At 40.7% G+C, this 27,279-nt stretch overlaps 1 protein-coding gene across 2 annotated transcripts in view; it reads left to right on the forward strand.

The window, feature by feature from the left end:
* The window catches only part of MRL1 (Pentatricopeptide repeat (PPR) superfamily protein), a 403,655-nt gene that overhangs the window by 174,719 nt on the left and 201,657 nt on the right, over positions 1–27,279 (forward strand). For both annotated transcript variants that reach the window (XM_089404401.1, XM_089404402.1), the window contains exons 12-14: positions 12,893–13,001; positions 13,165–13,256; positions 14,090–14,180. In XM_089404401.1, coding sequence (XP_089260527.1) covers positions 12,893–13,001; positions 13,165–13,256; positions 14,090–14,180 — 292 coding nt within the window. The remainder of the gene's footprint in view (positions 1–12,892; positions 13,002–13,164; positions 13,257–14,089; positions 14,181–27,279) is intronic.

The following is a 27,279-nucleotide window of genomic DNA, read 5'->3' on the forward strand; positions in this document are numbered from 1 at the left end:
CTCGCACCTGCTTGGGGGCACCACAGGGATTTGCTTAGAAAAAAAGGGGCAAACCCCTTGTCTACTATGTTTGAGGTCCATTCTCACATCATGGAACATTTTGGACTTCATTAGGCCTCCTCAAAGGCCCAACAACTCACTTGATTGATCATTCTACCCTCTCGAGAGGCTTATTATTGTGTTATTGGGGTATCTTGTTGGGCTTGTCACCAAGGGATGTTATTATTGTACATTAGTTTATTATTTGGGGCTCAGTTAGGCCAAATTGGGCAAATCAAACTCATTAGTGATTGTATAAATACAAGTGAGGTGATTCATTTTCATCATCATCACTTGGATTGGGATTTAGTAGCTCTTGAGAATTTCACATTCCCTTTTGGAGGACAAGTTTGGATGTTATTGATGAATTTTGATGTTGGGATCTATTTTTCGTCTTGGAGCTTCATTATTAGCATAATATGATGATTGGATATACTCATTTGTACATGTAAGTAATCTTTTCATGCTTATTCGTGTTATTTACTTTGTCACATAAATGTTGTTGGTATTTTTGCTATACAAGTCTGAAATTTACTGTTTTCATATGCGAAATTGTGGGAATTTTGATGTTTTGTAGCGTTGCATCATTGCATGGGCCATGTATGAGTGGGTGAATGTTACTAGCAATTATTTTGTTAAAATAAATCTTGATAAGTCATCAATTATTGCATATCTAAGTATAAAGATCTCAAGTAGCTGCTCTCATGCCCTAATACCCTGCGAAGTTGCTTGAAGACTTACTTGATTGGGTAAATCTCTTCCAAACCATAAATTCTCGTTGACTCCATCTCTCCCAAAGGATAAGGCACTAATCCTCCATAGGTGGTCACCTTTGACGATTTTTTTTCACTTCTTCTTCTCTTCTAGGCCTAGCCTCCATAAGTCATCTAAGGCATCACATATATCTTGTTCTAGCCATCAAAGGACTTTGATCTCTTGTCCATTACTATGCTAGGGTTTCCTCTAGAGACCCTTGAAAATCCAAATTTCAAGAAATTCTGACAGTGGGATCTCGAGATATCGCAAGCCCTGGGTCAAGGATCGTTTCTTGCCCTAGGTATCCCTTGGCTAGTTTCCTCACATGGATCACTACATTCTATTCTAAGAAGATTTGTCCTTTAAATGTCTTCCTTTCCACAATTAGGCCAAGACCCTCCTTGGTTGATCAACTCCCCTTCCTTGACCTAATTCTAGGCGCACTTGGTCCCGTGTGGTCTCACAAATTTACAACTCAAACTCCACAAAGATCACATAAAGATCAAGTCTCCATAAGGGTTAAAACACATGAGATCTCCAGAGCCTAGAAATCGTTTCTTGAAATTCCACCTAGAGACAACTCAATTAAATTAATTGAACGATAATTAAAAAATGTCTTAACTTAGGGAAATCGATTAATTAATGAGAATTAATTGAGAAAGGTGAGAATTTTGTAGAAACGCACATGGATCGACTTAGAGATGATCTCATCTCTCGATGAGGGTTTAATCGTGGTCGTTGGTGATCCTACTGGAGATTATAAGAGGAGGTCGAGGGGTTTGGAGAAGAATACACTTGAGACACTTAAGGTCAAGTTCCTTGGTAAAGATTGACTTTCCCAGCTGCAGTGATTCAACAGAGAGAAGTTAAAACTAGAGAGGGGACACAAAGATGGTGAGGGGCAAAGACAATGAGTCCGGATGAATTTTTCCAGTTCCAGAGAGTCAACAGCAGAAGGGCCGCATTTTCCTGAGAGGCTACACATATAGCTTCAGAGGGAGATCGATTTTGCTGAGGAGAAGGGTGATTCAGTTGTAGTTGGTCTGGAAAATCCCTAGGAGGCCAAGCGAGTCACTTCTAGAGGCAGAGTCAACCAGGACGTCATCTTTCCAACAGTTTCGGGGCATAGCGAGTAGAGTCTGCACAAGCACTATGCAGAGGCTATACGGGCAGTGAGAGTAGCCAATTTTCGAAGCTAGGTCAGGTGTGGTGTTGAGGTATTTTCCTCAGATATTTTGGCCAGCCAATTGGGCATCTAGAGATTGTACTTAGAATTTCACTCTACATAATAAATAAAACCATCATGTGCTGCACCGGATTTCCTACATTGGGTTTTTCTGGGGACAATTGTCCAAAAATAATTGTCAAATTTTATAGTGTGTGTGGCATGTGCATATTATTTCTCAGTTTCAAGATTATTTTTCACAATGTTTTTGTGGTGAAAATTGCAGTTATGGTCTTATTCATTATTTGCCGTAGCAAATAATCTGCTGAATAATAAATCAATTAGAAGAATAATTTCCTCCTGCTCCAATAGTTGAAAAGTTTCACATGGTTATAACAAGCACCAGTGTTACAGATGTATTGCATGTGTTGGGATTGGGTATGAACTTGATTTCAGTATCCCGGTCACAAAATAGTGGATATGATGTCCACTTTGTAGGGAAGAAGGTGTTCATCAAACACTAGAACTAGAAGAAGGTGAAACACATTGGGGTATGGAGCAACATATTGTACAAGTTGCAGTTCAACTCTCCAATGGAACCAGTTAGAAGTCGCAGTGACAATGGCAAAGACCTGAATAAGTTATGGCATAGGAGGATGGGACATTTACACCATGGATCACTTAAAATTCTCAGGGAGATAGTGACAAGTGTTCCTGAATTAGGCACGAAACACGATGATGTGTGCAAGGGGGTGTGCACTTGGGAAGTATGCTAAGGCAACGTTCCCAAGGAATGACAACAAATCAGATGGTGTGTTACAGCTTATACACTCAGACATTTGTGGCCCTATGTCCACTAGATCTCTAAGGCGGTACGAGTATTTTGTCACCTTTATTGATGATCATTCCAGAAAAGCCTAGATCTATTTTTTGAAGACCAAGGATGAAGTCTTCAGTCGCTTCAAGGAGTTTAAGGCTCTGGTTGAGAATGCGACAAGGTAAAAGATCAAGGTGCTTCGCTCAGATAATGGAGGTGAATACATAGATAGTGACTTCAAATATTTCTGTTAGAAGGAAGGCATCAAGAGGGAGTGGAAATCTCAATACAAACCACAGTAGAATGGGGTAGTGGAGTAGAAGCATAGGTCTATAGTTGAGGCTGCAAAAGCAATGTTATATGACCAAGATTTGCCTAGGTTCTTATGGGTAGAGGCATGTAACCATAGTTATCAGAACCAGACCGGTCATTGAACCGATAAACACCCTGGACCAGGAACTGGTCAGAACCAGATGGAAACCGGTAAAAAAATCTGACCAAAAAACCTGTCGACCAGAAACACATAAATATTCAAATTTTAAAGAAAAATAGATATCTATATATATATATATATATATATATATAGATATACATATATATATATATATATATATATATATATATATATATATATTCATGTTCATCCATATGAATCCAAACCATTATACAGAAATAAGCAAAAGTTCTCATTTATATAACATGTGAACCAGACCGGTCATTGAACCGATAAACACCCTGGACCAGGAACTGGTCAGAACCAGATGGAAACCGGTAAAAAAATCTGACCAAAAAACCTGTCGACCAGAAACACATAACCAAAATAGCACAGAGTGCAATCCATTTGTTCATCCATATGAATCCAAACCATTATACAGAAATAAGCAAAAGTTCTCATTTATATAACATGTGAGGGTGCACATAACCAAAATAGCACAGAGTGCAATCCATTTGTAAATTTGGCTGAATTTTCTGAGCGCTGGAGACGGGTTCTCAGCAGCATCTTCGCAGGAGATAGTCCAGTTTTGTTGGGGCAACGCAGGGCATCATTGAGATAGCTGATTTTGTTATCCGGGCTTGTAGTTTGACCACCTAGGCTTTGCTACGCTTGCCCAAAGGTGCACTCCTCCCACGTTATTGTATTATTGCTCCAGATTCATAATAAAATGGCTCAACTGCTTCTCACTTTCAGTGTATTTATGGGTGTTCTCTAAAGTTTCAAATTTTCTGCTGTTGAATTTGTTGTTTGCTTTGTATATCACTGTTTTTCCTAGTTTGGAACATTATAGTGGTATCAGAGCCTAGATCTTGGCTCATCCATGGGAGACTTGTGTGTGTGCATATTATTTCTTAGTTTCCAGTTTATTTTCTGCAGTGTTTTTATGGTGAAAATTGTAGTAGTAATTTTATTCGTTATTTGTTGTAGAAAATAAACTACTTAGTAATAAATCGGTTAGAAGAATAATTTCCAGTTGCTGCAATAGTTGAAAATTTTCACAAGAGACTGTGCAGTCATACTTTGTAAGGATATCCCAACTCAAGGATCAATTGTTGTCTGCTACAAAAGTTACATCTGATAGAGAGAATGTACTAATTGCTATTGGAGGTCTTCCACCTATTTGGGAGACATTTATTACAACTATTAGCAACAATGACAGGTACCCTTCATTTGATGAATTAGTAGGCAAGTGCACTCAAGAAGAGATTAGGATGATTTCTAGAGAAGGGGTTCAAAAGCATGAAGAAGGAAAGTCCTCTGCATTTTCTACTCAAGACAAGAAGAGGAAGGAAGAGGAGGACCATCTAATTCATGAAAGGTTGCTCCAACATCCAGGGGCTCTAATAGAAGAACGAAAAGGGACAAGGAACTGTTACATATTCAATGCTTCAATTTCCATAAGCAAGGTCACTATGCCTGAGATTGCTTGGGGAAGAATGATGCTCCTAGATTCTGTTGATTTTGGGTAGCATCGGATGCGCTCTAGCTCCAAAATTTTGTGGAGGAGCTAGAATACATGAGATCTCCAAGACCCATAAATCATTTGGAGAAATTCCACCAGGATGAGGAGTTATTAAAATAGTTAATATTTTTAATGGTTTCCTAAGTCTAAACGTAGGAAAATAAAAATATTAATGGGTATTAATAAAGATAAGTGTGAGTAGCTTCTAAGAGAGGAGGATCAAGTTTGTTTTAATAATCTTAACTGTTGATTAGAGACTTAATCTTGACTGTTGATTCATCAACAGGAAAAGTATAAGAGAAGACTTGAGGATCATTTGGAGACACACTGACAGATACTCAGTATCCCAAGGAAAATCGATTCTCAAAGAGAAGGAGATCGATTTCAGAGGGAGAGTTGTAGGGTGGAGGAAGAGGAGGGCATCGACAACAGTCAGTGATTGAGGAGGAGGTGACACAAGGCTATCAAGAGAAAATGCAGAGGGAAGATGCAGTCCAGGAGACGCAGAGGGAATCAGAGTGACGCAGAGTGACGGAGAGGTGATGCTTAAGTGCGAGAAGGGTCTCCAGGGTGTCAGAAAGTGTCCAGGAGAGGGATGAACTTCGCCTAAGGTGTTTTCTCTTAGTTGTATCTCACTTTCTCTGTAAAATCATTCCTTGTAAAGTGATTGTTGTTGAAGATTAATAAAACCCTCATCTGTTGCACCGATTTTCCCACATTGGGTTTTTCTGGGGACAATCGTCCAAAAACAACTGTGTTGATGTGATTGGATCTTGTGCTTGTATATCTTTGTTATTTTCTCTATGTAATTTTGTGATAACTGCAACAGAATTTATTTTAATATTTATTGAAGGGATTTCGTAAATAACTTATTGTGAGAAATAAGTAGGTGAAATAAATCAGTTGTTGCAATAGAATTTCGTATTTGGAAATTTTCACATGGTATTAGAGCGAAGATCGGGCAACAGGAGAGAAGAATCTGCTATGAGTCAGGAGCATGATGCTGAGGCATCAACTCAGAGGGACTCATGCAGATCTCCAGAGAAAGAAGAAAGCACGAAGAACATGGATCATGATTATTCTATGTTAGCTTCTAGACTGGAAGAAGAAGTCGCTTGCCTAACAAGTTCTGCCTCCTCTGAGGTTTGGTATATAGATAATGGAGCTTCCTGGCATATGACAAGAATATGAGAATGTTTTTTGAATTATCAGGAAGAAAGGATGAATTTTCAGATCACCATGGGAAATAAAGCAAAATGTACCCTCATAGGAAGACGTATCGTAGTCTTTCAAAGAGAAGCAGGAGATCAGCTTCAGGAAACCAATGTGATGCGTGTGCCAGGATTGGAGATGAACTTACTCTCCGTATCTCAACTTCAAAACAAGGGCTATGACATTTTCTTCATTAAGGAGAAAGTATATGTCAAACACTTGAGTTGGAAAAAGAAGACCCAGATTGGAATCAAAAGTAACAGGCTGTATAGATTACAACTAGAATCTCCAATGGCACTGATAGGCAGTAGTGGGGATAAAGATTTGAATGAACTATGGCATAGGAGGATGGGACACTTACACCATGGGGCTTTGAGAATTCTGAGGAAAACAATATCAGGAGTTTCGGAATTAAGTGCTAAACGAGATGATGTATGCAGAGGGTGCGCTCTAGGCAAGTATGCCAAAGCAGCTTTTTCCAGAAGTAACAATAGGGCTTAGAGTGTTCTAGGATTGATACACTTAGATATCTGCGGACCTATGTTCACAAAAGCTCTTAGTGGTGCCGAATACTTCGTCACCTTCATGGATGACCATTCAAGGAATACTTGGATCTACTTTCTGAAAACCAAGGATGAGGTTTTTGGTTGATTCAAAGAGTTCAAGGCTCTAGTAGAGAATCTGACAGGAAATAAGATAAAAGTGTTGCGCTTAGACAATGGTGGAGAGCATGTTGACAAGGGATTCACCGACTTTTGCGCTAGGGAAGGCATCAAAAGGGAGTGGACAACTCCCTACAATCCGAAGCAAAATGGAGTAGCAGAAAGCAAAAACAAGACTATTATGCAACCAGCTAGGGCGGTGCTGCATGATCAGGATATCCCAAATTCCTGTGGGCAGAAACATGCATCAAGACAGTTTATGTCTAGAACAGGACTCTACACAGGGAATTGGGCAAGATCACTCCGGAAAGTGTCTTCATCGAGAAGATACCTGAAGTTAGTCATTTCAGGATATTTGGGAGTTTGGCTTATTTTTGTATACCAGAAGAAAAGACAAAGAAATTAGATCAAACTGCTGAGAAAGGATATCTTGTGGGATATAGCGAGAATTCTAAGGCATATAGAGTCTATATTCCAGGGAGGAGGAAGGTAATAGTTCAGCGGGATGTAAAGTTTATGGAGGACAGAGCTTTCAGGAAATCCCGAATGGTACTTGGTCATTCTCAATCTGAAGAATTTCTAATAAGAAGAATCCGAATTTGTAACTCTTTTGTATAGCATCATGTCAACCAGCATTGTTATATAGCAAGGCCTTGACTAAGGACTCTATCTCTCCACAAGATCAGAGCACAATGCTGGCGAGACCAATGATTTATAGACATACTCATCATTATCTCTCTCGGAATATACCCCACCTGGGTTCTCTAAGGATATGCTCCATAAGGACTTTTCTTTTCTTGGACTCCCCAATCCCAAAAGAATATTGGTCCTCCACGATTACTCTTTTGTGGGATGCCCTATTTCACCCCACAGGAGCATCATATGCCAAATGATTCAGTCCTCCATTCTGTCTTCCCAGGTGAAGAACAAAACAACGTGTCTATCGCTCCTTTTTATACCAAGAGGTTTTATTCCATTAAAGGAATGTACTCATTCCTATCCGAGAGGAATGTACCTAAGCTTCTGGTTTAGGAATTTTTGAATTTCTTCCAAGTAGGAAACTTCTTCTCAGGCTCCCTCTTAACCAGGGACCTAAAGTAGCTCTTCATGTGGAGATAGTAAAGCAATCAGTTGCATGAAGAGCTCCTTTCTTTGATGTCATGAATTTCTTTAAGGAGTCTTCAAATTTTGGGAACTTCTATATATAGGGCACAGATCATCCATCACTTTTATCAATGAGTTAGTCATGTCCTTAACTCATCAGAAAGTGATCTATCAGATTTTCCATCTGGATTTACTTTATGTCATTTTGCTTTCATGCCATATTTCTCGGAAGGACATTACATCCTTCTATATGGTTAGCTTGGAAGTCATTCACAGGTCATCCTTTTGACAATCCTACATAAGCCCAACCAAATGTTAGTCCAAAAATAATCACTAAACACTTCAAATCAGATTTACCTTTGTGATGATCTTTCACCATGACATCTTCCTGTAAGTATCAGCATGCTGCATGAAGATTGACACATCTCCCACAGATGTTCAATGTCAAGGGTCTCTATCTTTTTTCGACTTCCATCAGAGTTTTCACATCCTTTCGAGAGATCTTCTAGTCAAATCTTCTTAGACTTTGGATGTTGAATTTCTTCTACCTTCATTGCATATTATCACGATCTGTTCCTACCTTTTCACACACTTCTTTCCCAAGGGCTTCGAATCAGAGTTCCTCAATCGTAGTCAACCACCTCATACTTCATATGAGGACATATTATGCTGATTTCATCTAGTGCGACTCATGCCTTCCAACATTCTTTCATAGGAGGAGATTCCTTTCCTTTGATCATGCTTCTCAAAATATAAGTAGTGATCCTTGTTACCTGCAACCATACGACATGACTTTATAATATTAAATACAAGCATACATACCTCATTTTACCTTTAGGTCATCTAGGCTTCTTTCAACAGCTTCCTTGATTGAAAAGATCTTCAACCCCTTGATCTGCTTCATCTCTCATGTCATCATACCATCATCCCATGAACTTCACAAGTTGGAGTTCCTGATGAAAACCTTGCTTCCTTTCTAGATCGATGAATCCTTCAATGAGGATTCCATCTCGCATATCCTTATTCAGCAGATGTTTCCTTTTTAAACTGATGTATGATGAGACTTATCCTGGATGACTTCTTCCTTTGATCTTCCAATGAGGTTACCAAGAGCTATATCCATCAAAGTTGACTACCATAGATTTTGTTCCTGCGGTCCTTCATGTTTCCCTATGGTGATGTCATGAGCTCTTGCTTCTAATGCTTCTCTTCCTTGGACTTTCTTCTTTCAACCTCCTCCACTTCTTTGGTGGAATGGACTTCTTTTCTATCCTTGTAATTGTCCTCTTTGGTTACTCGAGCTGCTTAGCCGAGTCACTTGCTGTTCAACATGAGTTATTCAAGTGAAGAGCTCACCCTTTCTTTGGGGGACTTCGAGTGCCAACCTAGGAAGGTTTTTCTTCATTCTTCCAGAGGAGGGATTTCATTGTGATTTCCAGTAGTTGCATTCATCTTCTGGTGGTGTGTATTGTTGGAGGACGCAGTGAAGAGGAGGCTGAGTTTTCTTGTGGTGGCTTGCCGTGGAGTTTGGTTGGGGGATTTTCCATAGAAGAGGCCTAAGAGATTCAATGTCATCTTGGAGAGTTTGGGAGATGGAGGAGAGTGCTTCTTTGCTGTGTGATTTTCACACTTCTTGGGCCAACGCAGAGGAAGCACTTGGTGCATGCGTGGGAGGTAGAGTATCAGTCTTTGAGGCTGAACTTTTCCGGGGAAGTTAAGGGAAGCATTTGTGGAGGAGATTGCTTCATTTTCAGAGCTTGGGAGGAGGATTTCGTTGGTGTCCCTTGCAAGTCGTATTCTTGAGCAGTTTGGAGGGTTTGGGGCATATTGGAAGTTGATTTTGGAAGGTCAAAATCTAGCCAAACCATTTCGGGGTTTTTTTGGTTTTTGAGAGGAGTCTGTGGTTAAAATTTTAGAATTTTCCGGACAATATTCGGGCCTGAAATCATAATTCTTATAACAGGGCAAATTGCTAGTTAGTTGGGGAATTTGCACCATTTTGTGGGTTCGACTTAGCTTGGAGATAGGCCAAACCATTTCTGGGTTTTTTCTGGGTTTTTAGTGGAGAGATCGAGGTTAATTTTGCAACATTTTCTGAGAAACGGAGGTGGGGTTTCTAGCAGTCCCTTTAAAGCTAGCAATGCAGTTTTCTGGGCAGTGCAAAGCATCATTGGAGCAGTTATTAGCAACGTTTGAGATTATTGTTTTATCACCTGGGTTCTGTCACGCTTGCGATTGAGGCAAGCCCAGGTGCACTTCTTCATGCTATTGTACTTGCTCCATTGGATTAATAAAATGGCTCAGTTTGTTCTTGCTTCTGGAATTTTTGTGTGTATTCGCTGAATGTTTAAAATTTCTGGTGTTGTATTTGTTTTTTCTTTACATATCAATATTTATCCAACTTTGGAACATTACACTTTGATACCTTTACTTTTGTGTAGATCAGATCTAAGTCATGTGACCTTCTATTCCACATCTTCAAAGAGTATTCGTACGATTTTATCATGTACATCTCTTTGATGTCTCCAATATTGCTATATGAGGGGATCTTTCATAAGAATCCCTTTCCATGAATTCAGAGGAGACCTTTTAATATGTTCAATGACTTCACCTTCTTAGAGGACTATGTCTATCCTCCTTTTTCATGCAAGGAATTTTGATGACCCATCCAACTTATAGATCTCCTTGCAAACACGAAGTCATTTTACCAAATTGATTAAAGAATGAAAGATACTTACTTGACAAGTGAAGATGAAATCTTCACCTTGATCACTTTGATGATGGTTGAAGAAGATGTATTAGAGCTCCCTCTTGGATGATCTTCTTCCAAATGAAAAAGCCTTTCTTCAATAGAAAAGGTTGCTCCTTTTGATGAGGATGATTTGCTGCTTCCTCGGATGATCTTCTTCTAGGGCAAGGAGAGGATCCTTGCTTGCTTTATAACCTTGAAAATGATGACAATGCCTTCTTGCCTTCAATATACTTCGACTTCTCTTGTAGTGTAGATCAGAAATGCTTCTAGGGTTTCGAATTTCTCCAAGATGATGTGATCTTCATCTTTAAAGTCCTTCGAGCTATCTTGCCTTGTAGAAAACTTGATGAGGGTCTTTGTGGCCTTTTGATGATAACTATAGAAACAAAATCTCTTACTGTTGCAGACTGCTTCTTCGATCTAGGGTTTGATTCTTCAATGTAGATCTTGATCTTTTGCTTTGATAACCTTCAACTTGCTTTGATGCCCTTCTTGAAACTCGATCCTTGAATGTCTCTTTGATTACATGCCCTTCCTTTGACTTCATCACCTTAGCTCCGATACCATGTTGAGAAATTTAGGGCATTAACGTTAGCGGATTTCTCTTTCATTAGCGACTGCTTGTGAATGCTTTTTACTTGTTTAGATTAGGATCTTCTTCACATTAGATTATTAGTGTTCTTCTTCATCAAACAGTAACCAATGCATGAACGTAAATACACAAGAGACACATCATGTAGGCTATAAGCCAGGGCCAAAGCCTCTCACTCTTTGAGAGGAAAACCCGCACAAATTCTTCTTATAGAGATTACAATTGAAGAATGCCAAGCCCAAGACCCTTGACCTATTATCCACTCCAAGACCAAGACACGAGTCCTCTTCTGCTTCTGTCTTCTAGATTCTTCTTCCACTCCTGAGGTTACATCACTAGAGACCTTCACCAAGATAGCAATCTGAAATTCATCACTGTAATATCACTGTACTGTAAGCATGTCCGAATTGCAGCATCATTGAGACTGTGACTTGAGCGAGGTTAGCACTGAATCCTTCTTCCTGTGACAGCACCAAGGTTTCTAAATAGAACTTGATTCAAAACACAGTCTATTCGCTGTTTCTGTGATCTCATCTAAGAGGGATCTGAATTTCCCTTGTAGCCTTCACTGAAACAGAGGTAACCGAGTCCCTTTTCTTTCTTCTGAAATTCAGAGATATACCTTACTGTCTTTTCTTATCCGAATTCTGAACAGTGACTTGACATCCGAACTTCTTGATCTACTTGATCACCGAAATTTCAGAGAAAATATGAATTCTGATCTTCTGTTACCCATTCGAAATCACTGAACTTCTAACTGTAATTGTTATGCGAAAAGTTCAGAGACAGATCTGAATTTTCTGTGTCCTATTGCGAAGAGCCTAGCTGGGTATATTAGTAGTTTGTCCATCTTATTAAGCCGACGTGAACCAGTGAACCGACGTGTCTTTATAATGCAAGCTGACATGATCTTTACTTCGTTTGGAGGCCGACTTTAAGAGAGGAGGACTGTGCTTGTCTTTTGGAGGGTTGCTAGACACTTTAATAGACTCATATACATGCTCAAGAAGAGCTCTTCATACATGCAATTAATCCTTTTTGATTCTAATGATAAATCCTAAGGCCCTCAATCGGAGCCACTAATAAAATCACTTGCTCATGAAACCCATGAAGCAAGGTTTACAAAAATAATTTTATTTCCTTTTATTACATCATCACAATTACATGTCATTATGAAGACCAAACCTAGTTACACTTTTGAACACAAAGTATATACTATGCTAAGCTTCCTTCTTTCAGCCTTGGATGTTAGGAGAGATGGTCTCTTTCATGACAGGCCTACCTCATTACTTTTGGTTATTCTTGTTATTGGATCTTATCCTCTTACACATCTTCACACCAGAGTGGGTTTTTGGGCTTGGGGTCCAGGGCTGTTCATGCCTTTAGCTTAGATTTCACTCTGTACTCTACCTCACTTTACCTTCTGCACCTTCTCTTTTATAGGAGATCTTTTGGTACTTAAGCTTTGAAATGACATCATTGCACTCAACAGGCTCTTTGACATACTTTTGTGGTCAATAGTCAGGCATTAACTAGATTATCTTATCTTATCTAGGTACGGTTGTTTCTGTAATTGGACTTGCTAAAATTGGGGAGGTCTCAAGTGAAAAATTGATGAGATGGTGAATGCTAAGCTTTATGTGTTGTAAGGGATTGGCTATGAACTAAGAGATAGTTGATGAATGATACCTCTCTTTTTATTACTTTGAACTTATGTCTCATTTGTTGCATTCCCTTGTTTCTGTAGCACTTCACATCCAATACATGGAATGGAAACTTTACCTTATTATTTCAGTGTGCATGAAACTGTTTATAGATTCTTTTCTTCATTGCAGGCAATGCTGATAAATTGCACATCTCTGTTGAAGTTCTGGACGAAATGAAAGAAAGAGGAATTGTTCCTAATTGCATCACATATACGATCCTTTTGATAGCATGTCAAAGGTAGTGATTCCTTCTAAATAAACATGCCATCCTTTCCTCTCAGTAAAGATTATCACTGAATGTTATATTTGTTACTTCATATTTATAGATAAATCACTCCAGGTTTAATGGTACTTTGATCTATGATGTACAAGAAACATTCCATTTCTTTTCTGGTTTTCAGGAAGGATGAATCTGAATTAGCTGTGAAGCTTTTCTCAAGGGCAACGATGGATGGTGTTGTACCTAATCTTATAATGTGCGACTGTGTTATAGGTACTTACCAGTGCTTTGAAGTGGTAAATTGTTAAGAGAATCATTTGGCTGAAAATGGTCACTTTCATTTTCTAATAAATTTAGGTTCCTTCTAAAACCTCTTTTCTATAGAAGGATTTTGATGATTATTATTTTATACTGAAGCTATTTTAATTTTTGATCGACAAAGATTGATAAATATTTAAAAAAATCAGAAATAAATAAATGTTGTTTGTTTACTATCTTTTGCTGTTCAAGGGTGAAGAATTGCATGATTAAGACAAGATAAGATAATTTTATTGATGTCCAACGAATGACCATAAATAGGTCAATGGGACTAAAGGATACCGCTAGTACGGGTAACAATATGGGAGTGCAAACGCTACTCCTAGAAAATGCCAAACCAAAATCTAGGATAAAATGAAGCAAAGAAGGATACAATAATAGGACAGCCTCGTAAAAATGTATATAACAGGATTATGTAGAAGGCTAAGAGAATAAGTCCAGGGCTAGAGGTTGATGATGTCAAGAATGCCAGAGTCTGATAAGTTCTCTTACAACTTCTTTTTTAAACAAGGATTCTGATGATTGTTCTATAATAATGAAGCTATTTTTATTGAAAAAGCTCGATAAACATAAAAAAAAGAGACTATTTTTTCATCTTTTGTGGTTCTAGGGTGGAAAATTGCATGATTGCATTGAGCTCTTTAGATCCATGATGTTATATTATGTTTGGGTCATTTGTTCTTTAATGAGCCATGCAGTTTTTTTATATGAATTGATTTGTTTTGTAATCTTCTGAATCATTAAACTGTCAAAAAATTTATTGATGAATGTAAATGCTTTTCCTGAAGGCCTATGTTTGCGGAGATTTCAGAAGGCATCTACACTTGGAGAATCGATTGTGTCTTATGACTCAGGAAGTGCACAGATACACAGCCAATGGTATGGAACGTTATCAATTATGTGTTCTAAATTATGAAACTAACTCATCAAACAACAGCTGGATTGTCCAGGAATCTTACAATCCTAGCTTTATTGTTTTATGTGATTTATACCTAATTATGAAATGTACTTGGTATTATGATCCATTGGTAGTTTAATGGTGTAGCCACATGATCCCTTCAACTCTTTCTATCATTAACTTCTTCATTTACTGTGCTTGGTTGTATTTTCAAGTTTAACTCTTCATTTTGTTTTTGAGTTATAACAAACTTGAAAAATCAAATATGTAGAATCTTTCATGTTGTCATGTATTCTAGCATTCAACATATCATAATTGCAGAAAAATAGTGGATCCAAAACTATAAAATGAACAAACCACTGCTTATGCAAATATTCTTTGTAGTACAGCTAGCTTCATTGCTCCTAATACCTATACTGAATATGTTGCAGGAAAGCAATAAATTTAAACACACAAATAATTCCATTTTGCATGTGCAATATGAGAACTATATGATTTTCTTGCTTCATCTGTTTCCTCAGGAAAAGGAAATGTTTTAGACTGTTATCACCTCATATTTGTGTGAGGGTAACACTTGTGGTTTTCGTCAAAAGACATGATTTGAAGCATTGGTAAACGTGGACTTTTGAATGATTGGGATAATATACCTTCAATTTTTTCTTGGAGATGATACTTTTTTAGATTGAGTGGATTGATGATCATGCTTGATGATTACCCTCTTGGTACACATTATATTATGAATCCTGCTACCTCCTCATGGTGTTGCATGTATGATGTTTCTAGTGCCCAAGGGTTGGATTCTAGTAGTATTGGATGAGAGTTGGCATATGTGGTGGAACCTAGTTCTATTTTCATGGTTGCATACCTTTGGATTGTTCATTTGGGGTAGCATCGGATGTGCTCTGTTGGAATTTCTAATTCTAACCCATTAGAAATTCTTCCTGTACTATCTGATTTATTTCTTCCTACTTGTTCAATTACTTAACAAGTTATTTACCATGTAAATACTGAAAATAAATACAAGTACAGTATCAACACATACAGATCATCAACTGAAAGTAAACAAGCACACAAGTGACACCGTTCTTTTTGGACTAATGTCCCCGAAAAACCCAATGCGGGAAAACCGGTGCAACTATTCAGAGGGTTTTATTATTATGCAGTTTCAGAATACAACCTGGGTGCTAGAAATGGCTCGCCCAACAGAGAATGCCCTCGGCAGTAATACCTCTTAGTCAGAGACAAATATTCTGGCTAAATCAACAGATGAACGACACATCAACAATAAAGCTTCTACTTCTTTGTGTCACTCTGATAGGGACTGCGTCACGCTATCTAGCTCTCCAGCTCTCAGTCTGTCCCAAGAAATGCTCCCAACGTTGCCTCTAGGCCGTGCGTCAGCCTCTCTGGGCTTTGTGTTAGCTTATGGAGCTTCTACATCCTAGACCCTCTGTGTCTCACACGTCGGCCCTCTTTGGCTCTGCGCAGCTCCTGGCTGCCTCTGCATGGCCACTAGCTGGCTTTGCATCAACCTCTCTCGGCTCTGCATTGATCCTCCTGGTACTAACTTTGCCTCTCTGCTATGTATTCATTGCCCCTCAGCTGCAACTCAGATCACTCACTCGATTACCTCAGCAAACCCTGCCCCAAAAAATTGAATTCTTGATCTCTCTTGGCGTGTTCTCCAACTGACCCTCAAGCCTCCTCTTATACTTTTCTCGTTGGTCCATCAACGGCCGAGATTAAATCTCTAATCAACGGCTAAGATTAGATTTGGCTTGATCCATGACTTTTGGACCATTCTAACCCAGTTTTATATTAATACCCATTAATATTTTATTTTTTCTAAGTTTAGACTTAGGAACTCCATTAAAAATATTAATTATTTTAATATCTCCCAAATCAGTTAGATTCTACCCAAACCATTTATGGGTTTTAGAGATCTCATGTGCTTTAGCCTCTCCACCAATTTTTTTGGCTAGAGCACATCCGATGCTACCCCAAATCAACATGATCTAGCCATGAAAATTGGTGGAGAGGCCAAAGCACATGAGATCTCTAAGACCTAGAAATGGTTTGGGAAATTCCACCTGGTTCGAGAGATATTAAAATAATTAATATTTTTAATGGATTCCTAAGTCTAAACTTAGGAAAATAAAAATATTAATGGGTATTAATATAAAACTGGGTGAGAAGGTTCTAAATGACATGGATCAAGCCAAATCTAATATTAGCCGTTGATTAGAGATTTAATCCCGGTCGTTGAAGACTCAATAGAAAAAGTATAAGAGGAAGCTTGAGGGTCAGTTGGAGACTTACCAAGATTGATCAGTTAGTTCGATTTTCTAGAGCTGAGTTTGTTGAGAGAAATCGAACCAGTGATCAGAGTTGCAGCGAGGGGTAGTGAGTGCATAGCAAAGAGGCAGAGATAGTGCCAGAAGACCATTACAGAGGCAGAGAAGACTACGCAGAGCCAGTAGGAGCTGCACAGAGGGCCAGAGTGACTGCGCAAAAGGCCAGAGGCCCTGTGTGAGTGATGCAGAGGACCAGAGAGCCAGCGCAAAGCATCTGTAGGTTGACGCAGAGGGTTCTAGGCTGATGTAGAGGCCAGGAGGGCTGACACAGAGCCTTAGAGAGGTGTTCGAGAGACTTTTGTGGAGCAGACTTGCTGAATATCTGCTTTCGAAGAGAGGTATTATTGCCAGATTGATTTCTCTGTTGGGTGACCTAGTTTGGCACCTAGTTGTACTCAAGAAAAGTTGCTTTATAATAAAACCCTCAGAATTGCTGCACTGGTTTTCCCAAGTTGGGTTTTTCCGGGGGACGATTGTCCAAAAATAACAGTGTCCCTTGCGTGTTTGTCTATTCTTTCAGTTGATGATTTGTAGATGGTTGGGACTGTACTTGTGTTTATTTTCAATATTTATATGGTTAAATAACTTGTTAAGTAATTAAACAAGTAGGTGAAATAAACCAAATAGTACAGGAAGAATTTCTAATGGGTTAGACTTAGAAATTCCAACATGGTATTAGCATTGCAGATCACAGGAGAGCTGAAGGCACCAGCTAAATCAAAGAATTTGCAGTAGAAACAACTGTCCCAAGAGACAGAAGTTGTTCCTAAGTAGAAAGCAGTAGAGGAGTGATGCAGAGGGCCTGCATCATCGTTTCGAGCCAGAGAGTGGGCCAGCGTAGAGGCAGAAGAAGGTAGAAGAGGCTCACGAGGAGCCACGTCATCCTGCTAAGCCAGGTAGGAGTGACGCAGTTGGCTAGAGGAGAAATTTAGCCTTGCTGGGATTGCACAGAGCTAAGAGGCTCAGTTTCTTTAGCTATTGGGGCCTAGGGAGCTGAGGGCAGATTGTGAAGGTGGCGGGGTGCTGTTGCTGTCGAAGCAGAAAAATACCTAACGGGACAGACGCAAGGTAGAAGGAGTCGCTACCTAGGCAGATTTCTAGCCAAGAAATCCAGATCAGTGTTGGAGGAGCAAAGGGGATTGGAGAGGTGCGATTCGACTGTTGGAAGAAGGATTTCCAGGAGGAAATCGAGACTCAGAGGGAGTCTAGGAGAGAATTTCCAGAAGGGAAATCGAGACTCAGAGGGAGTCTAAAAGAGAACTTCCAGGAGGGAAGTAGAGACTTAGAGGGAGTCGAAGAGAAGAGCGGAAATGGTAATGAACGGACTGAGGCATTAGGACAGGCTGGATGGGATATCCAACTTTGTCATCTGGAAGGTCAGGATCTTGTCTGTTCTGGATAGACATCGCATCAAGGCCTTCGCCTTGAGAACTGTGGCTATCCCAGTCAACCTAGCTGAGAACGAAAAGTATGAGGATGCAATGGCCAAAGAAAAGTGCATAATCCTTGATGGGGTCAAGGATCATGTAGTTCATCATATTACCGAGAAGAATACGGAAAAGGAGATGTGGGATACCTTGACGACATTGTATCAGGGCACTTCCGTGCAGAGGAAGATGCTACTGGAGAATCAACTGCAGTCGTATCAGATGCAGAAGTGAGAGCAGATAGATCACTTTCTCAGTAGGTTGCAGGAGATTCGGGACCAACTTACTTCCATAGGGGCCATGCCGGATCAGGAGTTAATGGTGAGGACTGCTCTGAACGCAGTCTCCGAGGAGTGGGAGACATTTGTCCAAAGCATTTTGGGCAGAGTGAATCTTCTAGATTGGGAAGAATTGCAGGCAACACTTTGCCAAGAAGAGATCAGACGGTTGACGAAGGTGGGAAGTAGCAGCAAAGGAGGTTGAATCAAGAAAGAGGAGGAAGATGATGCAGCTCTGGCATCTGCGGAACAGCAAGGGAAGAGGAAGAAGAAGGCCATCTCCAAGGTAAAGTGCTTCCATTGTGGGGAGTTGGGTGTAATATCCCTTACCAGAGATATACCTCAAATACAAGCAAACTCCAACCAGAGAAATACAATAGTGCAACATACAACAATGTATATATAGAAAATAAGCAGATACTCGAGAAATGCAGAGAGAAATGCTAAGCCATTTTATTATACTGAGTAATGGAAAGGGTACAAAAGGTGATCAGAAGGATAGCACCTCGACTTGCACAAGGCAAGTGAAGAAATACACTCAGAATGGTAAGGAAATGGCCGCTCTTTGAACTGCGTCCAAGCTGCTGGAGAACTGCTGTGTTGCTGCTATTGCTGAAATCAAATGAGGATTTGGGGTTGTTCCCCTCAGGAAATGCTGAAACTCTGGAATCAGCCTCTGTTCAATAAACCTAGAAAAGCCCATAAAGCTTTTCTAAAATTGCTGACCCCTGAAAATCACCCTCTTGGGGATCTACGCAATCTCTCAAGGCTCTGCGCTGCTCCTGAAGAGAAACCTCCAGAACTCTGCCCGAAACTCTGCCAAGATCCTCCAATATGCAAGGGCTGATCCCTTGCTCAATCTCCCAGCTCAAATCCTCCACAAAAACCCAATCCGGAGCTCCTACCCAAAAGAACTACGTCCTCCCCTCTCAAGACTGCGCAGTCATCAAAATACTCAGCTTCTCCTCAACTCCAGAAATCGCTCCTCCTGCAAAATACTGATGGAACTACCTTGCTCCAGTAGGCACTCGAAGTCCCCCAGGGCTACATGTTTGGTTGAGTGCTCGAATGGCAAGCCTTCGGAGATTGGGTACTCTACCACCATAGCTTCTCCACCATGGATCTACAACAAATAAGATAAATATAAGAAAAAAATGAAATTTGAAAGTTGAAGCAAAGTATGAAGTTATGAACTTGAAGAGACAATGAAATTTGAAACAAACTAAGACATACCTAGCAATTTAGTCTTCCTATCAACCACAAACCTGTCAAAGCTAAATGTGCCACCTACCATCCTATATATCTCCATTTCTTTGGAGATTTATGCATGTTCTGCTGGAGATGACACCATCCTCTGAACACAAATGAAGAATCCATCCATGACCTTAGCATCAAATAAGAAACCACAGGAGTAGGCAAATGCAGGGTTCAAGTAGATCTCTGCAGCATGAATGGGACGATGGAGTGTATTGTACCATCGCTCATCAATCACTTCCCATAGGAGTTGTTGTTTCTCAAACCCTCATCCCCTTTATCATCATAGTATGTCTAAATGGATTCTTGGCCCTACCCATGGCTTCATACAAATAGCCCATTGCAGGCTTGTCTCCATCAACTAATCAAAGAACATTTACCAAAGGTTCAGTAATGCTGCGCACCCCTTGCACTCCCACCCAGAAGTTTTTTGGTATGAAACTAATCTGCATATGGCCTCTCACTCTGGTTTGTGGCTAAATGCCAAAGCATGCCACTCATCTCAAAGAAACATTCTCTTCACACCCCACATAGAATTCAAGGGGGATTGAAGAGATATGAAACTGGTAGCAAACCGTGTAATGGCAGGGTGCACCAGCTCCTTGTTGTTGGTGAATGTTCTCATCAAATGAAGCACAAATGCATGATTATATATAAATTTTGCAATGTTTTTTGATGAATTAACAATATCCTTGACAAAAGGAATTTTTCCTATGTCCTCCAACATCAAATCAATGCAGTGTGCAGCACAAGGTGTCCAAAATAAGGTAGGATGCCTTTCCATAAGCATCTTGCCAAAAACAACATAATTTGTGGCATTGTTCGTTATGACTTGGACAACATGTTTTTGACTCACCTCCAGAATGAACACATCCAAAAAATCACACAATCACTGTGCATCTTTTATATGTGTAGATGCATCAACAAATTTCATAAATATTGTCCCCTTGGGACAATTAACCAAGAAGTTTATAAGGCTTCTACCCTTTTGATCGGTCCAATCATCTGACATCATAGTGTATCCTGTGTATGCCCATGATGCCATAAACTCCTCCAATCTCTTGGTGCAGTGAACCTTTTCATTTTGAAGAGTGCACCCTCTAAAGTCATCATAAGAAGGGACTTTGTATCCTGGGCCAACAATAGCAATAACATCAGCCGCGTGTTGGAAAAATGGATTGTTCCTTGCAACGCTGAAAGGAATATCACTCCAAAGAAGAAACTTGCCCAACAACTTGTCAACTTCTTCTTTCTCCCTTTTTTTAATAATTGAAGATATAGATGGTTGTGAACCAGGTGTGGTTCTAGGAACAAAAAATGATGAGGAAGCTACAGGGTTGGTTGTAGACACTAATGCTGAAGTAGAACCAGTACCACTCTCATGTTCACCTCCCAATTCTGACACTCTACTCCCTGTTAGTTGACTCTTCAGCGCTGACTTGGACAATTTGGTTTGCTCTATTTCTTCCAATGATCTGAGGGCTCTCCGGATGATTTATGGATTTGTATTTGTGCAACACCCTACCTCATGTCCAAGAATTTGTGCAAGGTGATATTTCAATCTGTATACCCCCTGTCATATGATGCCCACATAACTTGCAAGTCAAGTTTGATCGGTCAAACCCTCTATCAGGTTCACCAAATTCCCACAAAGGGTCCAATTTCCTTAGCATGTTCATAACTTTGTTGATCTCTTGAGTTTTAATGTAAGATGAAGTTTGAAGTTTGAAGTTGAACCTAGGGCACAAGAAGAATTGCAAGTTAAAAAAATAATATTAAAATTTACATACAACACATTGAATTTTTGACAAAAAAAAACCTCAACTCAATGCAGCAATAATGGAAAAAATACACATTCAAACCCAAGCAAAAATTATGGAAAAAAAGCTAGGGCACAAGAAGAAATTAAACTAATAAACCTAACAATCAAATTTTTGCATTTTTGACCAAAAGAAACCCTTTCCACTAGATGCAACAAAAATGAAAAAAAAAAACACACACAATCAAATCTAATAAAAAATCATTGAAAATAAATGGGTGATAGAAACCCAAGAAAAAACAAGAAAAAAACAAAACAAAAATTACCAAATTTGATGCCATACCTGGAAACCACGCTTTGATGAAGAAACTTGGTCCAAACTTGAAATTTTCTTTCTTGGGATGCTAAATTCCTGTTGATTTGGAGTAGCATCGGATGTGCTATAGCCATGAAAATTGGTGGAGAGGCTAAAGCACATGAGATCTCCAAGACCCAGAAATGGTTTGGGCAGATTCTAACTGGGTAAGGGATATTAAAATGATTAATATTTTCAATGGAGTTTCTAAGTCTAAACTTAAGAAAAATTAAATATTAATGAGTATTAATATAAAACTGGGTTAGAAGGTTCTAAAGGACATGGATAAAGTCAAATCTAATTTTAGCCGTTGATTAGAGATGTAATCTCGGCTGTTGAAGACTCAACAAAAAAAGTATAAGAGGAGGCTTGAGAGTCAGTTAGAGAATACACTAGAGTGATCAGTCATTCGATTTTCTAGAGTAGGGTTTGCTAAGAGAAATCGAATCAGTGATCAGAGTTGCAGCGAGGGGCAGTGAGTACGAGGCAGAGAGGCAAAGATAGTGCCAAAAGACTAGTGCAGAGGCAGAAAGGCAGGCACAGAGCTAGAGAAAGGCACGCAGAGGCTAGCAGGGACTGCACAGAGGCCAGAAAGGCCTGCGTCATCCATGCAAAGGCTGCAAGAGTGACGCAAAGGGTCAGAGAGGCTGCGCACAACCTCAGAGGGATGACACAGAGGCCAGGAGGCTTGACACAGAGCTTTAGATTGTGCTGGAGAGGGTTTCATGGGGCAGACTTTCAGAATATCTGCTTCTAAAGAGAGGTATTATTGCCAGATTTTTTATCTCTACCGGGTGAGCGAGTTTGGCACCTAGTGTACTTAGAAAATCTACCTAATAATAAAAACCCTCAGAACTGCTGCATTGGTTTTCCCAAGTTGGGTTTTTCTGGGGATGTTTGTCCAAAAATAACGGTGTCACTTTTGTGTTTGTCTATTTCTTTCAGCTGATGATCTGTAGATGGTTGAGACTGTATTGTGTTTATTTCAGTATTTATATGGTTAAATAACTTGTTAGTAATTAAACAAGTAGGCGAAATAAAATAGAGAATACAGATAAAATTTCTAATGGGTAATACTCAGAAATTTCAACATGATATCAGAGGGTTGTAGATCATAGGAGAGTTGAAGGCGCCAGCTGAATCAGAGATTTGCAGCAGAAACAACTGTCCTAAGTGACAGAAGCTGTTCCTCGGTAGAAAGCAGCAGAGAAAGGTTGACGCAGAGGGACTGCGTCATCAGTTCGAGCCAGAGAGAGGCCAACGCAGAGGCAAAAGAAGGCAGAAGAGGCTCAGAAGAGCTATGCAGAGACCAAGAGGGTTGACGCATTTGGCCAAGGGAGAAAATTAGTCTTCCTAGGATTGCGTAGAGCCTAGAGGCTTAGTCCTTCAGTTGCTGGGGCATGGGAAGCTGTGGGTAGATTGCAGGGAGTGAAGCTGGTGAGGTGTTGTTATTGTCGAGACATAACAATACCTAATAGGGAAAAACCAAGGTAGAGGGAGAGGCTACCTAGGCGGATTTCTAGCCAATAAATCCCTAGATCAATGTTGCAGGTGCACAGGAGATTGGAGAGGTGTGACTCGATGGTTGGCAGGCAGATTTCTGGGAGGGAAATTGAGACTCAGAGGGAGTCTAGCAGAGAAATTCCAGGAGGGAAGTAGAGACTCAGAGGAGTCGAAAGGAAGAGCAGAGATGGCCATGAATGGACTGAGGGATCAGGACAGGCTGGATGGGGCATCCAACTTTGTTATTTGGAAGCCCAAGATCCTGTCCGTTCTAGATAGACATCACATCAAGGCCTTCGCCTTGAGAATCGTGGCTATCGCAGTCGACCCAGCTGACAATAAAAGGTATGAGGATGTGATGGCCAAGGTGAAATGCATAATCCTTGATGGGGTCAAGGGTCATGTGGTCCAACATATTGCCGAGAAGGAGACGTCAAAGGAAATGTGGGACACCTTGAAGACATTGTATCAAGGTGCTTCTGTGCAGAGGAAGATGCTATTGGAGAATCAACTGTGGTCGTATCAGATGCAGAAGGGGAAGCAGGTAGATCACTTCCTTCGTAGGTTGGAGGAGATCTGGACCAATTGACTTCCATAGGGGCCATGCTGGATCAGGAGTTGATGGTGAGATCTGCCTTAAATGTAGTCTCTGAAGAGTGGGAGACATTCGTCCAAAGCATTCTGGGCAGAGCAAATCTTCCAGATTGGGAAGAATTGTGGGTAGCTCTTCGCCAAGAAGAGATCAGATGGCTAACCAAGACGGGAAGTAACAACAAAGGAGCCCGGGTCAAGAAAGAGTAGGAAGAGGATGCAGCTCTGGCATCTGTGGAGAAGCAGGAGAAGAGGAAGAAAAAGGACCTCTCCAAGATAAAGTGCTTCAACTGTGGGGAATTGAGGCGTTATGTGAACCAGTGCCTGAGGAAGAAGAATAAAGGAGAGGCGTCTGATTCCAAGGTAGCGCCAACAAAGGTGGAAAAGGAGGTAGAGGAGGATGATGATTGTGCCATGAGTACTCATGTACCTCTAGAGAAGAGGTGGGGAGACATTGAGCTGTAGTCAGGAGCACTATAGGCGATGAGGGGCAGGATCCTTGAGGTACTCAAACTCTTGAATCATACCTTGATATGGGAGCCCTAAAGCAAGAGTAGCAGGATGGCGGATGTCGGTAGAAGTGGATGCGGATGAAGCGACAGAGAGTGCTAGAGTGTAGTAGTCCCTGGCAGCGTAGAGAGGTTGCAGCAGTGCGAGAGGCACATAGGAGGTTGTAGCAGTGTAGGATGGCACAAAGAGGTTTGCAGCAGTGCGAGAGGCATAGAGTTGTTGCAACAACGCAGAGGCAACAGAGGGAGCACATGATAGCGGTAGAGAGAGCTTCAACATCGGGAGGGTTTCTAGCCTGACAAGGATATCAGTAGTTGGGTGGATTAGTTAATTACTTCTCAGTAACTGAGTTGTAGTGCAGTATCAGTAGCAGTAGCATGATGAAACATGATTAGAGAGAACTATAGTGCAGATGTAGTGTTGGGAGAAAGGACCAGCAACAACACGAATGCAAAGGGAGCTGTTGTACGGATGTAGCAGTGGTAGTGGCAGAGCCATAGGCAGCAGTATAGGATACAACAGTGCAGAGGATGTTGGGCGGGGAGGCCTAGCATCAGCACAGGTATTGGTGTCGTATAACCGTGGTGATGCTCAGTGTGGAGTATTACCAGAGCATAGTCCTCGCTAAGAGGGAGCGTTGATTTGGGGTAGCATCGGATGTGATCTAGCCATGAAAATTGGTGGAGAGGCTAAAGCACATGAGATCTCCAATCTCCAAAAATGGTTTGGGTAGATTCTACCCAGTTAAGGAGATATTAAAATAATAAATATTTTTAATGGAGTTCCTAACTCTAAACTTAGGAAAAATAAAATATTAATGGTTATTAATATAAAATTGGGTTAGAAGGTTCTAAAGGACATGGATCAAGCCAAATCTAATCTTAGCCATTGATTAGAGATGTAATCTCGATCGTTGAAGACTCAACAAAAAAAGTATAAGAGGAGGCTTGAGGGTCAGTTGGAGAATACACCAAAGTGATCAGTCATTCGATTTTCTAGAGCGGGGTTTGCTAAGAGAAATTGAATCAGTGATCAAAGTTGTAGCAAGGGGCAGTGAGTACGAGGCAGAGAGGTAGAGATAGTGCCAGAAGACTAGCGCAAAGGCAGAAAGGTAGAAATAGAGCCACGCAGAGGCTAACAGGGATTGCGCAGAGGCCAGAAGGGCCTGCGTCATCCACGCAGAGGCTGCAGGAGTGATGCAGAGGGCCAGAGAGGCTGCGTAGAGCCTCAGAGGGCTAACGCAGAGGGTTTCAGGCTGATGCAAAGGATAATAGGGCTGGTGCAGAGTTTCAGATTGTGCTGGAGAGGGTTTCATGGGGCAAACTTTCAGAATATCTGCTTCCGAAGAGAGGTATTACTGCCAGATTTTTTATCTCTGTTGGGTGAGCCAGTTTGGCACCCAGTGTACTCAGAAAAGATGCTTAATAATAAAAACCCTTAGAACTGTTGCACTTGTTTTCCCAAGTTGGGTTTTTCCGGGGACGTTTGTCCAAAAATAACGGTGTCACTCGTGTGTTTGTCTATTTCTTTCAGATGATGATCTACAGATGGTTGAGATTGTATTGTGTTTATTTCAGTATTTATATGGTTAAATAAATTGTTAGTAATTAAACAAGTAGGCGAAATAAACTAGAGAATACAGATAAAATTTCTAACAGGCAATACTTAGAAATTTCAACAATTCCTTCACTTTTCTATTCTCTTTCCCTTGTAGATGAATTCTCCTCCTCCTTAGCTCTCACTCTTGCCCTTTGTCTGAAAAAAATGAGAAAAAAAACCACAAAATCGCATTAGTAAGTCATTGTTTTCCCCTGCCACGATTGCAATGTTTTCACGATTTTTTGAAAATAAAAAATCAACAATTATATCAGCTCAGCGAAAAAATTGCGATTTTTTGAAGAAATCGTGATGTTCGCAACATGAGCCCATTAAGGGTTTTGAAAAATTCTACCGACCATCTGGACCCAAAATTTTAGCTCTCTCCTCCCCACTGGCTGCCAGATAATTCTGCCGTTTGGAGCACCGAAATTCCCAAAAAATTCTGCAAAATTAGGATCCAACTCCTTGACCACTGACTGTCGAAACCCAAAAATGTTTTGGGCTAATTTCGACCTCCTGGAATTACCCAAAATTGGTGCTACACCCTCCTCAATAGAGATTGTGTCCCCAGCAGCTCTATCTGCTGCAAACTCTCCTTATTTCTCCTCAATCTGCAATAGGAATGGTCTAGGAAATTTTCCTGGATGTAAGGGAGAGGTTTTACATCAAATCCCGACGCAACACATGAAATCTGACTAGGTAGGTCTGTCTCTCTTTGTCCAGTGGGCAAAGGTAGCCTAACACAGCTGTCGGCCCCGTCTATGTATGCCTGAAAGGGGCTGCTCTCACGCCCCAACGTTCACTCTAGTTGCACCAGTAGAGAGTCCAACCACTCCCCAACGTGAGTCAATTTGGCGTTGGACTCGGCACAAACCACTCTCATGCCCTCCAACTCCTTGTTCTGTTGTAGAATAGCATCTCGCACTAATACAACCTTCCTTTTTAATGCTAGAAGGTCAGCCTAAAACTGATGGAACTGCTGTGGGCATCTATCACCTGTAAACGCGATCACAACTCCAGATACCTCAACAATTGTCGGCATCTCATCCATGGGTGGCACCCCCTCAATAGATGGCTCTATGTGTGTAGGCTCTATCCTCTCCACCAAGGTGTCAACTGGGGCTATCGAAGAGGTCTCTAATAAAAGTGACTCCTACACCACACCGGGTATATTGACGTGCCCCTCAACATCCAGTGGGCTCTCAGCATCATGCTCAACCTCCCCTTTTAGCTCCTGATATCTAAAGCCTGGTCTCCACCAGCAAAAGCATCCCTTGGTCTCACCCTCTAACTGTCTTTGTCCTGCCTGCTCCTTTTTAGGAGATTTGGTGCCCTGATCTAGTCGAGTTTCCCCACATGATGTAGATGGTTGCATCCCCACGACTTGCTCACCTCTAATGTCTCCGTTGTAAGGATGAGGATGGGTTTCGTCTGTGATCCTCCTCAACTA

This window comes from Pinus tabuliformis, chromosome 2_2 (assembly GCF_031772625.1).
Source record: "Pinus tabuliformis cultivar Carrire ecotype Pingquan chromosome 2_2, CPIR1, whole genome shotgun sequence".
NCBI classification, from domain to species: domain Eukaryota; kingdom Viridiplantae; phylum Streptophyta; class Pinopsida; order Pinales; family Pinaceae; genus Pinus; species Pinus tabuliformis.